The sequence below is a fragment of the Anolis carolinensis genome, unplaced genomic scaffold, assembly GCF_035594765.1.
Source record: "Anolis carolinensis isolate JA03-04 unplaced genomic scaffold, rAnoCar3.1.pri scaffold_7, whole genome shotgun sequence".
Classification (NCBI taxonomy): domain Eukaryota; kingdom Metazoa; phylum Chordata; class Lepidosauria; order Squamata; family Dactyloidae; genus Anolis; species Anolis carolinensis.
In genome coordinates this window covers 33,056,069-33,074,289 of record NW_026943818.1, presented here as the reverse complement: position 1 = coordinate 33,074,289, position 18,221 = coordinate 33,056,069, and the positions used below count along the sequence as shown (strand labels likewise).

The 18,221-nt window shown below is 43.3% G+C and overlaps 1 protein-coding gene across 1 annotated transcript; it reads right to left on the bottom strand.

Annotated features, from left to right (window-relative positions):
* Nucleotides 1-2,379: 2,379 nt before the first annotated feature.
* On the bottom strand, nt 2,380-16,988 carry fstl3 (follistatin like 3; the record flags this gene model as incomplete). Its single annotated transcript, XM_062960415.1, is given in 4 exon segments — nt 2,380-2,607; nt 4,736-4,951; nt 8,010-8,192; nt 16,382-16,988. Coding segments are annotated over 4 exon segments (1,027 nt in total), but the record flags the coding sequence as incomplete, so codon positions are not given.
* Between the last annotated feature and the right edge of the window lie 1,233 nt (nt 16,989-18,221).

Here is an 18,221-nt window from a genome sequence, read left to right as displayed (position 1 = left end):
GCTTGCTGGGGCGGCACCACCGAATTTGAAAAATAGCTGCCGCTTTTGGACTCTTGCTTGCTGGGGCGGCACCACCGAATTTGAAAAATAGCTGCCGCTTTTGGACTCTTGCTTGCTGGGGCGGCACCACCGAATTTGAAAATAGCTGCCGCTTTTGGTCTCTGGCTTGCTGGGGGCGGCACCACTGAAATTGAAAATAGCTGCCGCTTTTGGACTCTTGCTTGCTGGGGCGGCACCACCGAATTTGAAAATAGCTGCCGCTTTTGGACTCTTGCTTGCTGGGGCGGCACCACCGAATTTGAAAATAGCTGCCGCTTTTGGACTCTTGCTTGCTGGGGGGCGTCACCACTGAAAGTGAAAATAGCTGCCGCTTTTGGACTCTTGCTTGCTGGGGCGGCACCACCGAATTTGAAAATAGCTGCCGCTTTTGGACTCTCGCTTGCTGGGGCGGCACCACTGAAAGTGAAAATAGCTGCCGCTTTTGGACTCTTGCTTGCTGGGGCGGCACCACCGAAATTGAAAAATAGCTGCCGCTTTTGGACTCTTGCTTGCTGGGGGCGGCACCACTGAAATTGAAAATAGCTGCCGCTTTTGGACTCTTGCTTGCTGGGGTGGCACCACCGAATTTGAAAATAGCTGCCACTTTTGGACTCTTGCTTGCTGGGGCGGCACCACCGAATTTGAAAATAGCTGCCGCTTTTGGACTCTTGCTTGCTGGGGCGGCACCACTGAAATTGAAAATAGCTGCCGCTTTTGGACTCTTGCTTGCTGGGGCGGCACCACCGAAATTGAAAAATAGCTGCCGCTTTTGGACTCTCGCTTGCTGGGGGGGCACCATTGAAATTGAAAAATAGCTTCCGCTTTTGGACTCTCGCTTGCTGGGGCGGCACCACCGAATTTGAAAATAGCTGCCGCTTTTGGACTCTTGCTTGCTGGGGCGGCGGCACCGAAATCGAAAATAGCTGCCGCTTTTGGACTCTTGCTTGCTGGGGCAGCACCACCAAATTTGAAAATAGCTGCCGCTTTTGGACTCTTGCTTGCTGGGGCGGCACCACCGAATTTGAAAATAGCTGCCGCTTTTGGACTCTTGCTTGCTGGGGGCGGCACCATTGAAATTGAAAAATAGCTGCCGCTTTTGGACTCTTGCTTGCTGGGGCGGCACCACCGAAATTGAAAATTAGCTGCCGCTTTTGGACTCTTGCTTGCTGGGGCGGCACCACCGAATTTGAAAAATAGCTGCCGCTTTTGGACTCTTGCTTGCTGGGGCGGCACCACCGAATTTGAAAATAGCTGCCGCTTTTGGTCTCTGGCTTGCTGGGGGCGGCACCACTGAAATTGAAAATAGCTGCCGCTTTTGGACTCTTGCTTGCTGGGGCGGCACCACCGAATTTGAAAATAGCTGCCGCTTTTGGACTCTTGCTTGCTGGGGCGGCACCACCGAATTTGAAAATAGCTGCCGCTTTTGGACTCTTGCTTGCTGGGGGGCGTCACCACTGAAAGTGAAAATAGCTGCCGCTTTTGGACTCTTGCTTGCTGGGGCGGCACCACCGAATTTGAAAATAGCTGCCGCTTTTGGACTCTTGCTTGCTGGGGCGGCACCACTGAAAGTGAAAATAGCTGCCGCTTTTGGACTCTTGCTTGCTGGGGCGGCACCACCGAAATTGAAAAATAGCTGCCGCTTTTGGACTCTTGCTTGCTGGGGGCGGCACCATTGAAATTGAAAAATAGCTTCCGCTTTTGGACTCTTGCTTGCTGGGGCGGCACCACCGAATTTGAAAATAGCTGCCGCTTTTGGACTCTTGCTTGCTGGGGCGGCACCACCGAAATTGAAAAATAGCTGCCGCTTTTGGACTCTTGCTTGCTGGGGCGGCACCATCGAAATTGAAAAATAGCTGCCGCTTTTGGACTCTCGCTTGCTGGGGTGGCACCACCGAATTTGAAAATAGCTGCCGCTTTTGGACTCTTGCTTGCTGGGGGCGGCACCATTGAAATTGAAAAATAGCTGCCGCTTTTGGACTCTTGCTTGCTGGGGCGGCACCACCGAATTTGAAAATAGCTGCCGCTTTTGGACTCTTGCTTGCTGGGGGCGGCACCACCGAATTTGAAAATAGCTGCCGCTTTTTGACTCTTGCTTGCTGGGGGCGGCACCATTGAAATTGAAAAATAGCTGCCGCTTTTGGACTCTTGCTTGCTGGGGCGGCACCACTGAAATTGAAAAAAAGCTGCCGCTTTTGGACTCTTGCTTGCTGGGGCGGCACCACCGAATTTGAAAAATAGCTGCCGCTTTTGGACTCTGGCTTGCTGGGGGCGGCACCACTGAAATTGAAAATAGCTGCCGCTTTTGGACTCTTGCTTGCTGAGGTGGTACTAATCACTTACCCGCGCATCCGCCGAAATGCCGGACCCCGATGGAGCGGCCGAGGAAGCAGGTGGCCCTGCGGAGGTGGCAGGTGGAGGGGTAGGTGGCGTTGTTGTTGGCGCAGAGGGGCCGGTCCAGGGCGGTGGGCTCCGGGCACGGGGACGCCCGGCACACCACGCAGTGCGCGCTCCCCGTCTGGTCCACCACACACGTGTGCGTCCCCGGGCACGACACCGTCAAGCAGGACTCTGCCATGTCAGAACAATAATAATAATAATAATAATAATAATAATAATAATAATAATAATAATAATAATAATAATATCTCTAGGCATCTGTATGCTCCCTAGTGTCATAATAATAACAATATAATAAATGCCTAGGCATCTGTATGCTCCCTTATTATTATTAATAATCATAATAACAATCTCTAGGCATCTGTATGTTCCCTAGTGTCATTAATAATAATAATAATAATAATAATAATAATAATAATAATAATAATAGCTGTAGGCATCTTTATGTTCCCTAGTGTCATCATCATCATCATAATATAATAAATGCCTAGGCATCTGTATGCTCCCTTATTATTAATAATAATCATAATAATAATCTCTAGGCATCTGTATGTTCCCTAGTGTCATAATAATAATAATAATAATATAGCCTAGGCATCTGTATGCTCCCTTATTATTATTAATAATATTAATAATATCTCTAGGCATTTGTATGTTCCCTAGTGTAACAATAATAATAATAATAATAATAATAATAATAATAATAATAAATGTCTAGGTATCTATATGTTTTGTAGTATCATAGTAATAATAATAATAATAATAATAATAATAATAGTAATAATATGTCTCTAGGCATCTCTATGTTCCATAGTTTCATAATATTATTATTATTATTAATAATAATAATAATAATAATAATAATAAATGTCTAGGCATCTGTATGCTCCATAGTGTATTATTAATAATAATAATAATAATAATAATACTATATGTCTATAGGCATCAGTACGTTCCGTAGTTTCATAATAATAATAATAATAATAATAATAATAATAATAATAATAATAGTAGGAATAATAAAAGTCTAGGCATCTGTATGTTCCCTAGTTATTAATAATAACAATAATAATAATAATATGTCTCTAGGCATCTGTATGTTCCGTAGTTTCATAATAATAATAATAATAGTAATAATAATAAATGTCTAGGCATCTGTATGTTCCCTACTGTATTAATAATAATAATACTAATATAATAAATGCCTAAGCATTTGTATGTTCCATAGTTTCATAATAATAATAATAATAATAGTGATAATAATAATAAATGTCTAGGCATCTGTATGTTCTGTAGTGTCATAATAATAATAATAATAATAATAATAATAATAATAATAATAATAATAATAGAATCCAGCATATCTATCTTGTTTGCTGTGTCGTAATAAAATAATAATAGTATAAATGCCTCAGCATCTGTATGTTCCCTTGTGTATTGTTGTTGTTGTTATTAATTAATTAATAATAATAACAATTAATAATAATAATAATAATAATAATAATAATAATAATAATAATAATATCTCTAGGCATCTGTATGCTCCGTAGTGTCATAATAGTAGTAGTAGTAGTAGTAGTAGTAATAATAATAATAATAATAATAATATAAATGTCTAGGCATTTGTATGTTCCCTAGTGTATTATTATTTTTAATAATATTAATAAATATTATTAATAATTATATATCTAGGCATCTGTATGTTCAGTAGTGTCAAAATAATAATAATAATAATAATAATAATAATAATAATAATAATAATGTCTAGGCATCTGTATGTTCCATAGTGTCATAATAATAATAATAATAATAAGAAGAAGAAGAAGAAGAAGAAGAAGAAGAAGAAGAAGAAGAAGTCTAGGTGTTTGTATGTTCCCTAGTGTATTATTATTATTAATAATAATAATAAATCACTAGGCATCTGTATGTTCTGTAGTTTCATAATAATAATAGTAATAATAATAAATGTCTAGGCATCTGTATGTTCCCTAATGTATTGATAATAATAATAATATATCTCTAGGCATCTGTATGTTCTGTAGTGTAATAATAATAATAATAATAATAATAATAATAAATATTTATAATAATCATCATATATCTCTAGGCATCTGTATGTTCAGGAGTATCATAATAATAATAATAATAATAATAATAATAATAATAATAATAATAATAATAATAATATAAATGCCTCGGCATCTGTATGGTCTCTAGTGTATTAATGATGATAATAGTAATAATAGTAATAATAATAATAATAATAATAATAATAATAATAATAATAGGGCTTGCTTACTTTTGCACCGTCCTTGATACATGACCTCGAGGTCGGGATGTCCGCGGCACTTGGCGGTCAGCAAGTCGCACTCGTCCCGGTAGGTTAAGCCATCCGAGCCGCAGACCTGCAGCTTCCGGGGCGTCTGGGAGCAATCTGGGGCACACGTGCAGTACGGACGCCCCTGCTTCATGCGGCAGACCTTGCCCGGGTCGCACTGCACGCCCTCACAGGTCTCTGGACAGAGAGAAAGACAGGAGTAGTCATAATAATAATAATAATAATAATAATAATAATAATAATAATAATGTGATGCTGCAGCAGAAAAGGCCAATACGATTCCAGGTTGTGTCACTTATTAACAATAATAATAATAATAATATAGGAGTCTAGTGTCTCTTCTACATCAAGATGAACTTGAGCCAAGGGTGTGATGCTGCAGCGGAAAAGGCCAATGCGATTCCAGGCTGTGTCAATAACAATAGTAATAATAATAATATAGTAGTAGTAATAATAATAATAATAATAATAATAATAATAATAATAATAATATAGGAGTCTAGCGTCTCTTCTACATCAAGATTAACTTGAGCCAAGGGTGTGACGCTGCAGCGGAAAAGGCCAATGCGATTCCAGGCTGTGTCAATAACAATAGTAATAATAATAATAATATAGTAGTAGTAGTAGTAATAATAATAATAATAATAATAATATGGGAGTCCAGTGTCTCTTCTACATCAAGATGAACTTGAGCCAAGGGTGTGATGCTGCAGCGGAAAAGGCCAATACGATTCCAGGATGTGTCAATAACAATAGTAATAATAATAATATAGTAGTAGTAATAATAATAATAATAAAAATAATAATAATAATAATATGGGAGTCCAGTGTCTCTTCTACATCAAGATTAACTTGAGCCAAGGGTGTGACGCTGCAGCGGAAAAGGCCAATGCGATTCCAGGCTGTGTCAATAACAATAGTAATAATAATAATAATATAGTAGTAGTAGTAGTAATAATAATAATAATAATAATAATATGGGAGTCCAGTGTCTCTTCTACATCAAGATGAACTTGAGCCAAGGGTGTGATGCTGCAGCGGAAAAGGCCAATACGATTCCAGGATGTGTCAATAACAATAGTAATAATAATAATATAGTAGTAGTAATAATAATAATAATAAAAATAATAATAATAATAATATGGGAGTCCAGTGTCTCTTCTACATCAAGATTAACTTGAGCCAAGGGTGTGACGCTGCAGCGGAAAAGGCCAATGCGATTCCAGGCTGTGTCAATAATAATAATAATAATAATAATAATATGGGAGTCTAGTGTCTCTTCTACATCAAGATTAACTTGAGCCAAGGGTGTGACGCTGCAGCGGAAAAGGCCAATGCGATTCCAGGCTGTGTCAATAATAATAATAATAATAATAATAATAATAATAATAATAATAATAATGGAGTCTAGTGTCTATTATTATTATTAATAATAATAATAATATCCCGGTTTGCCCCCAAAACGTTCCGAACGAGACTCCGGCCACGAACTGCCCTTTGCCGGACAATGGGCGCCCCTGTTTGTCCTGCCGTGACACGAAAACACGAACGAGTCGGAAAGAATGAAAGAACGAGAGAGACAGACGCCGGCTTTGTGTCCGTAGGTCACGCGGGGTCAAAATAAATGTCTGGCGGGGATAATAAATGCAATTTTCCCCGCTGTCTGGATGTCTGTTTGGGAGGAAAATTACAAGAAAATACCAGATTTGCAAGTATAGGAGACTTGTGTCGAGAGTGTGATGCTGCGGCGAAATAGGCTAATACGATTCCTGGCTACATCAATAGGAGTCTATTATTAATATTATTATTGGCATTATTATATAGATCAATGGCTTGGTCATAGAAGCCTTAATAGACCCTAAATCAAATGTGAGTCGAGAGTGTGATGCTGCGGCGAAAAAGGCCAATGCGATTCCCGGCTGCATCAATGAGTCTATTATTGTTATTATTATTATTATTATTATTAATAATATTATTATTGTTATTATTGGCATTATTATATAGATCAATGGCTTGGTCATAGGAGTCTTAATAGACCCTAATCCAAATGTGAGTCGAGAGTGTGATGCTGCGGCGAAAAAGGCCAATGCCATTCCTGGTTACATCAATAGGAGTCTATTATTAATATTATTATTGACATTATTATATATATCAATGGCTTGGTCATAGGAGTCTTGATAGACACTAAGCTAAATGTGAGTCGAGAGTGTGATGCTGCGGCGGAAAAGGCCAATGCGATTCCCGTGTGCATCAATAGGAGTCTATTATTATTATTATTATTATTATTATTATTATTGGCATTATTATATAGATCAATGGCTTGGTCACAGGAGTCTTAATAGACCCTAAGCCAAATGTGAGTCGAGAGTGTGATGCGGCGGCGAAAAAGGCCAATGCGATTCCTGGCTGCATCAATAGGAGTCTATTATTATTATTAATATTATTATTATTATTATTGGCATTATTATATAGATCAATGGCTTGGTCACAGGAGTCTTAATAGACCCTAAGCCAAATGTGAGTCGAGAGTGTGATGCGGCAGCAAAAAGGGCCAAGGCGATTCCCGTCTGCATCAATAGATTATTATTATTATTATTATTATTATTATTATTATTATTATTATTATTACTATTGGCATGATTATATAGATCAATGGCTTGGTCATAGGAGTCTTAATAGACCCTAAACCAAATGTGAGTCGAGAGTGTGATGCGGCAGCGAAAAGGGCCAAGGCGATTCCCGTCTGCATCAATAGATTATTATATTATTATTATTATTATTATTATTACTATTGGCATTATTATATAGATCAATGGCTTGGTCACAGGAGTCTTAATAGACCCTAAGCCAAATGTGAGTCGAGAGTGTGATGCGGCAGCGAAAAGGGCCAAGGCGATTCCCGTCTGCATCAATAGATTATTATTATTATTATTATTATTACTATTGGCATGATTATATAGATCAATGGCTTGGTCATAGGAGTCTTAATAGACCCTAAGCCAAATGTGAGTCGAGAGTGTGATGCGGCGGCGAAAAAGGCCAATGTGATTCCTGGCTGCATTGATAGGAGATTATTATTATTATTGATTTATTATATAAATCAATGGCTTGGTCATAGGAGTCTTAATAGACCCTAAGCCGAACGTGAGTCGAGAGTGTGATGCTGCGGCGAAAAAGGCCAATACGATTCCGAGCCTAAGATATAGATACAGATGCAGTCTTTGCTCCGGCGTACCTTTGCAAGGGCGGCAAGTGACCAGGCCGAGGATGCGGAGGAGGCTGATCTTGTTGTCCGGGTGCGAGGCGTTGGACCAGGCCCGGTCGGCGCTCCCGTCGGCACAACATTCCTCCCAGGAGACGCCCGTCCGGAGGATCATCGTGCACTTCGCCTCCCGGCCTTGGAGCCAGCAGATGCCGCCTGGCGGAAAAAAGAGAGAAAAAATTACAAAATAATAATAATAATAATAATAATGAAATTCAATGACAAAGCGGCTTGTTAACCGGCGGAACTCCCTGCCACTTGAGCTTCTGCGGCGACAAAATGATAGAACCCTGGGAGTTTTTGTAATTCAAGTTGGATGTCCATCTGTCGGGAGGGATTGCATAGTCCCTCCCTTGCATTATGTATTACAAATAGGATCGGACTTGAATTTTGGCTTGTTAACCAGCGGAACTCCCTGCCTGCCGCTTGGGCGTCTGCGGCAACAAAATGACAGAACCCTGGGAGTTTTTGAAGTTCAAGTTGGATGGCCATCTGTCGGGAGGGATTGTTTGCATAGTCCCTCCCTTGCATTGTTTATTACAAACAGGATCGGACTTGGAAGTTTGGATTGTTAACTGGCGGAACTCCCTGCTGCTTGAACTACTGGGACGACAAGGTGAGAGAACCCTGGGAGTTTTTGAAGTTTAAGTTGGATGGCCATCTATCAGGAGGGTTTGTGTGGTGCCTGCCTTGCATTGTATATTACAAATGGGATCAGACTTGAACTTTGGCTTGTTAACCGGCGGAACTCCCTGCTGCTTGAGCTTGAACTTTGGGTTGTTAACCGGCGGAACTCCCTGCTACTTGAGCTTGAACTTTGGATTGTTAACCGGCGGAACTCCCTGCTACTTGAGCTTGAACTTTGGATTGTTAACCGGCAGAACTCCCTGCTACTTGAGCTTGAACTTTGGATTGTTAACCGGCAGAACTCCCTGCTGCTTGAGCTTGAACTTTGGATTGTTAACCGGCAGAACTCCCTGCTGCTTGAGCTTGAACTTTGGATTGTTAACCGGCAGAACTCCCTGCTACTTGAGCTTGAACTTTGGATTGTTAACCGGCGGAACTCCCTGCTACTTGAGCTTGAACTTTGGATTGTTAACCGGCAGAACTCCCTGCTGCTTGAGCTTGAACTTTGGATTGTTAACCGGCGGAACTCCCTGCTGCTTGAGCTTGAACTTTGGATTGTTAACCGGCGGAACTCCCTGCTACTTGAGCTTGAACTTTGGATTGTTAACCGGCGGAACTCCCTGCTGCTTGAGCTTGAACTTTGGATTGTTAACCGGCGGAACTCCCTGCTACTTGAGCTTGAACTTTGGATTGTTAACCGGCGGAACTCCCTGCTGCTTGAGCTTGAACTTTGGATTGTTAACCGGCGGAACTCCCTGCTACTTGAGCTTGAACTTTGGATTGTTAACCGGCGGAACTCCCTGCTACTTGAGCTTGAACTTTGGATTGTTAACCGGCGGAACTCCCTGCTACTTGAGCTTGAACTTTGGATTGTTAACCGGCGGAACTCCCTGCTGCTTGAGCTTGAACTTTGGATTGTTAACCGGCGGAACTCCCTGCTACTTGAGCTTGAACTTTGGATTGTTAACCGGCGGAACTCCCTGCTACTTGAGCTTGAACTTTGGATTGTTAACCGGCGGAACTCCCTGCTATTTGAGCTTGAACTTTGGATTGTTAACCGGCGGAACTCCCTGCTATTTGAGCTTGAACTTTGGATTGTTAACCGGCGGAACTCCCTGCTACTTGAGCTTGAACTTTGGATTGTTAACCGGCAGAACTCCCTGCTACTTGAGCTTGAACTTTGGATTGTTAACCGGCGGAACTCCCTGCTACTTGAGCTTGAACTTTGGATTGTTAACCGGCAGAACTCCCTGCTGCTTGAGCTTGAACTTTGGGTTGTTAACCGGCGGAACTCCCTGCTGCTTGAGCTTGAACTTTGGATTGTTAACCGGCAGAACTCCCTGCTACTTGAGCTTGAACTTTGGATTGTTAACCGGCGGAACTCCCTGCTGCTTGAGCTTGAACTTTGGATTGTTAACCGGCGGAACTCCCTGCTGCTTGAGCTTGAACTTTGGATTGTTAACCGGCGGAACTCCCTGCTACTTGAGCTTGAACTTTGGATTGTTAACCGGCAGAACTCCCTGCTACTTGAGCTTGAACTTTGGATTGTTAACCGGCGGAACTCCCTGCTACTTGAGCTTGAACTTTGGATTGTTAACCGGCAGAACTCCCTGCTGCTTGAGCTTGAACTTTGGGTTGTTAACCGGCAGAACTCCCTGCTACTTGAGCTTGAACTTTGGATTGTTAACCGGCGGAACTCCCTGCTGCTTGAGCTTGAACTTTGGATTGTTAACCGGCGGAACTCCCTGCTGCTTGAGCTTGAACTTTGGATTGTTAACCGGCGGAACTCCCTGCTACTTGAGCTTGAACTTTGGATTGTTAACCGGCGGAACTCCCTGCTGCTTGAGCTTGAACTTTGGATTGTTAACCGGCGGAACTCCCTGCTGCTTGAGCTTGAACTTTGGATTGTTAACCGGCGGAACTCCCTGCTGCTTGAGCTTGAACTTTGGATTGTTAACCGGCGGAACTCCCTGCTGCTTGAGCTTGAACTTTGGATTGTTAACCGGCGGAACTCCCTGCTGCTTGAGCTTGAACTTTGGGTTGTTAACCGGCGGAACTCCCTGCTGCTTGAGCTTGAACTTTGGGTTGTTAACCGGCGGAACTCCCTGCTGCTTGAGCTTGAACTTTGGGTTGTTAACCGGCGGAACTCCCTGCTGCTTGAGCTTGAACTTTGGATTGTTAACCGGCGGAACTCCCTGCTGCTTGAGCTTGAACTTTGGATTGTTAACCGGCGGAACTCCCTGCTGCTTGAGCTTGAACTTTGGATTGTTAACCGGCGGAACTCCCTGCTACTTGAGCTTGAACTTTGGATTGTTAACCGGCGGAACTCCCTGCTGCTTGAGCGTCTGCAGCAACAAGGTGACAGAACCCCGGGGATTTTTGAAGTTTAAGTTGGATGGCTATCATTTTTGTACTTCCAAGATGGGTGGCCATCTGTCGGGAGGGTTTGCGTGGTGCCTGCCTTGCGTTGTGTATTAAAACCAAGGCTGGACTAGATGACCTTTAGGGGCCCCGTGGGGCTTGGACTTTTTTTGGCCTCGGCCTCGGCGCATAGTTTCCACATAGCCGCCGGCCAGCTGGCAAGCCCATCAAAAGCCTGTTTGTTCCTTTATCTCACGCGCTCATCTCAAGGAAAAGAATCTCAAGCACAATCCGATCCCTCCCGACAGATGGCCATCCGGCTTCACAGACATTACAAGGTCCATAGAGGAATAGGGCGACAGCATCACTGAATCCTAGAGATGGAAGAGACACCCTAAAGGCGATCCCATAAAGGAAGGCACAATCTGATCCCTCCCAACAGATGGCCATCCAGCCACTGTTAAAATAATCATAATAATAAATCCAGCATATCTATCTTGTTTGCTGTGTCATAAATTAGTAATAATAACTATACATATTATTATTATTATTAATATTGCAAAGGTGACTAAATACATATCATAGAATTTTAAGAGTTGGAAAAGATACCCTAAAGGCAATCCAACTCCCATAAAGGAAGGCACCATCCGATCCCTCCCGACAGATGGCCAGCCAGCCGTTGTTAAAATAATAATAATAATAGCATATCTATCTTGTTTGCTGTGTCATATAAAATAATAATAATAATAATGCAAAGGGGACTCACTACATATCATAGAATCTTAAGAGAGTTGGAAGAGACATCCTAAGGGCACAATCTGATCCCTCCCGACAGATGGCCATCCAGCCGTTGTTGAAATAATAATAATAATAATAATAATAATAATAATAATAATAATATCCCACTTTATCTCCCCAAAGGGGACTCAATACGTATCATAGAATCTTAGAGAGTTGGAAGAGACACCCTAAAGGCGATCCAGTCCAACTCCCATAAAGGAAGGCACCATCCGATCCCTCCCGACAGATGGCCATCCAGCTGCTGTTAAAATAATAATAATAATAATAATAATAATAATAATAATAATAATAATATTGCAAAGGGGACGCAATACATAGCATAGAATCTTAAAGAGTTGGAAGAGACACCCTAAAGGCGATCCAGTCCAACTCCCATAAAGGAAGGCACCATCCGATCCCTCCCGACAGATGGCCATCCAGCCGCTGTTAAAATAATAATAATAATAATAATAATAATAATAATAATAATAATAATAATAATAATAATATTGCAAAGGGGACGCAATACATAGCATAGAATCTTAAAGAGTTGGAAGAGACACCCTAAAGGCGATCCAGTCCAACTCCCATAAAGGAAGGCACCATCCGATCCCTCCCGACAGATGGCCATCCAGCCGCTGTTAAAATAATAATAATAATAATAATAATAATAATAATAATAATAATAATAATATTGCAAAGGGGACGCAATACATAGCATAGAATCTTAAAGAGTTGGAAGAGACACCCTAAAGGCGATCCAGTCCAACTCCCATAAAGCAAGGCACCATCCGATCCCTCCCGACAGATGGCCATCCAGCCGCTGTTAAAATAATAATAATAATAATAATAATAATAATAATAATAATAATAATAATAATAATAATATTGCAAAGGGGACGCAATACATAGCATAGAATCTTAAAGAGTTGGAAGAGACACCCTAAAGGCGATCCAGTCCCAACTCCCATAAAGGAAGGCACCATCCGATCCCTCCCGACAGATGGCCATCCAGCCGCTGTTAAAATAATAATAATAATAATAATAATAATAATAATAATAATAATAATATTGCAAAGGGGACGCAATACATAGCATAGAATCTTAAAGAGTTGGAAGAGACACCCTAAAGGCGATCCAGTCCCAACTCCCATAAAGCAAGGCACCATCCAATCCCTCCCGACAGATGGCCATCCAGCCGCTGTTAAAATAATAATAATAATAATAATAATAATAATAATAATAATAATAATAATAATATTGCAAAGGGGACGCAATACATAGCATAGAATCTTAAAGAGTTGGAAGAGACACCCTAAAGGCGATCCAGTCCCAACTCCCATAAAGCAAGGCACCATCCAATCCCTCCCGACAGATGGCCATCCAGCCGCTGTTAAAATAATAATAATAATAATAATAATAATAATAATAATAATAATAATAATAATAATAATAATAATATTGCAAAGGGGACGCAATACATAGCATAGAATCTTAAAGAGTTGGAAGAGACACCCTAAAGGCGATCCAGTCCCAACTCCCATAAAGCAAGGCACCATCCAATCCCTCCCGACAGATGGCCATCCAGCCGCTGTTAAAATAATAATAATAATAATAATAATAATAATAATAATAATAATAATATTGCAAAGGGGACGCAATACATAGCATAGAATCTTAAAGAGTTGGAAGAGACACCCTAAAGGCGATCCAGTCCCAACTCCCATAAAGCAAGGCACCATCCAATCCCTCCCGACAGATGGCCATCCAGCCGCTGTTAAAATAATAATAATAATAATAATAATAATAATAATAATAATAATAATAATAATAATAATATTGCAAAGGGGACGCAATACATAGCATAGAATCTTAAAGAGTTGGAAGAGACACCCTAAAGGCGATCCAGTCCCAACTCCCATAAAGCAAGGCACCATCCAATCCCTCCTGACAGATGGCCATCCAGCTGCTGTTAAAATAATAATAATAATAATAATAATAATAATAATAATAATAATAATAATAATAATAATAATATCCCACTTTATCTCCTCAAAGGGGACTCAATACATAGCATAGAATCTTAGAGAGTTGGAAGAGACACCCTAAAGGCGATCCAGTCCCAACTCCCATAAAGGAAGGCACCATCCGATCCCTCCCGACAGATGGCCATCCAGCCCAACCCACTCCTGCCTTGCTCCGATCCCCCTCCGATGAGCCGAGATTTTGCTTTCCGGAAACGAAGCCTCTCCCTTTCTTTTTTGCGGCCGGCCAAGAACGGCATCTGGAGGCCAGGCTTCTGGGATCGAGGATTTATAGTTTTTTGTTTTTCCGACAACGACGACGAAGAGAGAGGCACAACATTCCTGGAAGATCCGAGCGGGTTCTTAAACGGACGGCGCCTTTCCTGTTATTGTTGCTGTCATGGCCGGAATCATTAGGCGGCTGTGAGTTTTCTGTCCCGGAAGCACTCTCTCCTGACATTTCGCCCATCCTCAGAGGCAGCTAAGGTCATCTAGTCCAGCCTTGCAAGGGAGGCACCACGCAAACCCTCCCGACAGATGGCCAAAAACCTCCCAAAAAACTCCCAGGGTCCTTTCTGTCGCCCCGACCTTATGGCCGTGAACGTGGTGTCGGTTGCTTGGGTGTCTCAGGACTATTATTATTATTATTATTATTATTATTATTATTATTATTATTATTAATAATAATAATAATAATAATAATAATAATAATAATGCTGTTCCAAGGCTTCAGATGACCCTTTGAACACCTTTTAGTGTCATTCCAAGGCTTTGGATTACCCTTTCTTGCCACTCCAAGGCTTCAGATGACCCTCCGGACTCCTTTGGTGCCACTCCAAGGCTTCAGATGACCCTCTGGACTCATTTGATGCAACTCCAAGGCTTTAGATTACTCTCCGGACTCATTTGGTGCCACTCCAAGGCTTCAGATGACCCTCCGGACTCATTTGGTGCCACTCCAAGGCTTCAGATGACCCTCCGGACTCATTTGGTGCCACTCCAAGGCTTCAGATGACCCTCCGGACTCATTTGTTGCCACTCCAAGGTTTTGAATGACCCTTTCTTGCCACTCCAAGGCTTCAGATGACCCTTCGGACTCATTTGGTGCCACTCCAAGGCTTCAGATGACCCTTTTGACTCCTTTTAGTGCCATTCCAAGGCTTTGAATGACCCTTTCTTGCCACTCCAAGGCTTCAGATGACTCTTTGGACTCCTTTTAGTGCCATTCCAAGGCTTTGAGTGACCCTTTCTTGCCACTCCAAGGCTTCAGATGACCCTGTGGACTCCTTTCAGTGCCATTCCAAGGCTTTGAATGACCCTTTCCTGCCACTCCAAGGCTTCAGATGACTCTTTGGACTCCTTTTAGTGCCATTCCAAGGCTTTTAGTGACCCTTTCTTGCCACTGCAAGGCTTCAGATGACCCTTTAGACTCCTTTTAGTTCCATCCCAAGGCTTTAGATGACTCTTTAGACTCGTACAGTGCCACTCCAAGGCTTCAGATGACCCTGTGGACTCCTTTTAGTGCCATTCCAAGGCTTTTAGTGACCCTTTCTTGCCACTGCAAGGCTTCAGATGACCCTGTGGACTCCTTTCAGTGCCATTCCAAGGCTTTGGATGACCCTTTCCTGCCACTCCAAGGCTTCAGATGACTCTTTGGACTCCTTTTAGTGCCATTCCAAGACTTTGAATGACCCTTTATTGCCACTCCAAGGCTTCGTATGACCCTTCAGACTCCTTTTACTGCCACTCCAAGGCTTCAGATGACTCTTTAGACTCGTACAGTGCCACTCCAAGGCTTTAGACGACCCTTTGGACTCCTTTTAGTGCCATCTCAAGGCTTTAGATGACTCTTTGGACTCGTACAGTGCCACTCCAAGGCTTCAGATGACCCTTTGGGCTCCTTTTTAGTGCTATTCCAAGGCTTTGAATGACTCTGTCTTGCCACTCCAAGGCTTCTGATGACCCTCTGGACTCCGTTGGTGCCACTCCAAGGCTTCTGATGTCCCTTTGGACTCCTTTGGTGCCACTCCAAGGCTTTAGATGACCCTTCGGACTCCTTTGGTGCCACTCCAAGGCTTCGGATGACACTCTGGACTCCTTTGGTGCCGTTCCAAGGCTTCAGATGATCCTTCGGACTCGTACAGTGCCACTCCAAGGCTTTAGATGACTCTTTGGACTCCTTTTAGTGCCATTCCAAGGCTTTGAATGACTCTTTCTTGCCACTCCAAGGCTTCTGATGACCCTCTGGACTCCGTTGGTGCCACTCCAAGGCTTCAGATGAGCCACTGGACTCCTTTGGTGCCACTCCAAGGCTTCAGATGAGCCACTGGACTCCTTTGGTGCCACTCCAAGGCTTCTGATGTCCCTTTGGACTCGTACGGTGCCGACGGAAACTGCTCAGTTTCTGCTTCCCATAAACTGAACATTCAGAATGTAATCAAAAGTGAAAACCCATTTCAATCCCTCGAAACCAACTGTCAGTTGGTTCTCCCGGTTCAGGGCGATCCCCGCGCCGAGCCGGCACTCTGTTGACGCTCAGAGGAGCGCGCTTACCTGGCAGAGGGTCTCCTCCGGCCGAGCAGAAGAGGCTCAGCAGCAAGAAGAGGAGCTTCATATCGAGGAGGCGAGTCGGGAGGGAAAGTTCCGGCCCCGGAATCCCGACGAGAAGCCGCCCGCTTGCCCGCCTTGCGTCTCCGCTCGGGAGCGATTGTGTCTGAGTTGAGCGAAGAAGAAGAACTCCTTCTGGGCTGGGCGGCGTCGAGCGAGTGCAGCCAGTCGTCTGTCTGGGAAGGGCATTGTGTCTCCTCGCCTCCTTTTTCTCTCCTCCACTCGCTCTCTCTCTCTCTCTCTCGGGAGCACCCGTATGGCAGGCATGTGGTTGCCAGGTCCCCCCACCACGTCCTTTTTTCCGCCCCGACTGACTCCCGAGAGTCCTCGCTCCGTCAAAACTCATTAATCCACCCTCAGTCTGATTCTCTTTACCAGCAGGAAGGCACCATCAAAACCCTCCCAATAGATGGCCGTTCAGTCTGATTGTTTACTAGAAGGAAAGCACTATCAAAGCCTTCACTACAGATGGCCATACAGTCTGATTTTCTTCACTAGCAGGAAAGTACTATCAAAGCCTTCACTACAGATGGCCATACAGTCTGATTCTCTTTACCATCAGGAAGGCACTATCAAAGCCTTCACTACAGATGGCCATCAAGTCTGATTCTCTTCACTAGCAGGAAAGTACTATCAAAGCCTTCACTACAGATGGCCATACAGTCTGATTCTCTTTACCATCAGGAAGGCACTATCAAAGCCTTCACTACAGATGGCCATACAGTCTGATTCTCTTTACCATCAGGAAGGCACTATCAAAGCCTTCACTACAGATGGCCATCAAGTCTGATTCTCTTCACTAGCAGGAAGGCACTATCAAAGCCCTCCCAACAGACAACCAAACAGTCCGATCCTCTTCTTCTGAGCAGGAAGGCACCAGCAAAGCACTCACTATAGATGGCCATACAGTCCGACCCTCTTTGTCAGACAAGGAGGCACAATCAAAGTGCTACCAACAGATGGTCATACAGTCCGACCCACTTTACTAGCAGGAAGATACTATCAAAGCCCTCCCGACAGATGGCCATCCAGTACAAACCTCTTTGACAATCAGGAAGGCACCATCAAAGCACTAGCTATAGATGGCCATACAGTCTGACCCTCTTTACTAGCAGGAAGGCACTATCAAAGCCTTCACTACAGATGGCCATACAGTCTGATTCTCTTCACTAGCAGGAAGGCACTATCAAAGCCCTCCCAACAGATGGCCAGACCCTCCTTTTGAGCAGGAAGGCACCGTTAAAGCCCTCACTGCAGATGGCCATACAATTCAACACTCTTCCTCAGGCAAGGAGGCACCACCAAAGCTCTCCCGCCAGATGGCCATACAGTCTTTGCGGGGGAGGGAGGCACCACCCAAACCTTCCTGACAGATGGCCATACAGTCCAACACCAGGCAGGGAGGCACCATCAAAGCCTTCCCGACAGATGGCTAAGCAATCTGACTCTCTTCCGAGCAGGAAGGCACCATCCAAGCCCTCCCAACAGATGGCCATACACTCTGACCCCTTCCTTCCAAGCAGGAAGGCACCATCCGATCCCTCCTGACTGATGACCATCCAGTCCGAACCCCTTTTTTCAAGCCCTCTTGACAGATGGCCACCCAGTCTCTGCATGGGGATTAGCGGCCGAGAGAGTGTTGTGGCCGAACCAGGATTCGAACCCAGGTCCGAAACTTCATAGCTGGGTTTTCCACCCGGGAAAAGGCGTCATTGTTTTGAATATATATATTTTTCTCCCACGTCAAGGAAAGGGAACAGCACGTCTGGAGACGGATCTTGAAAAG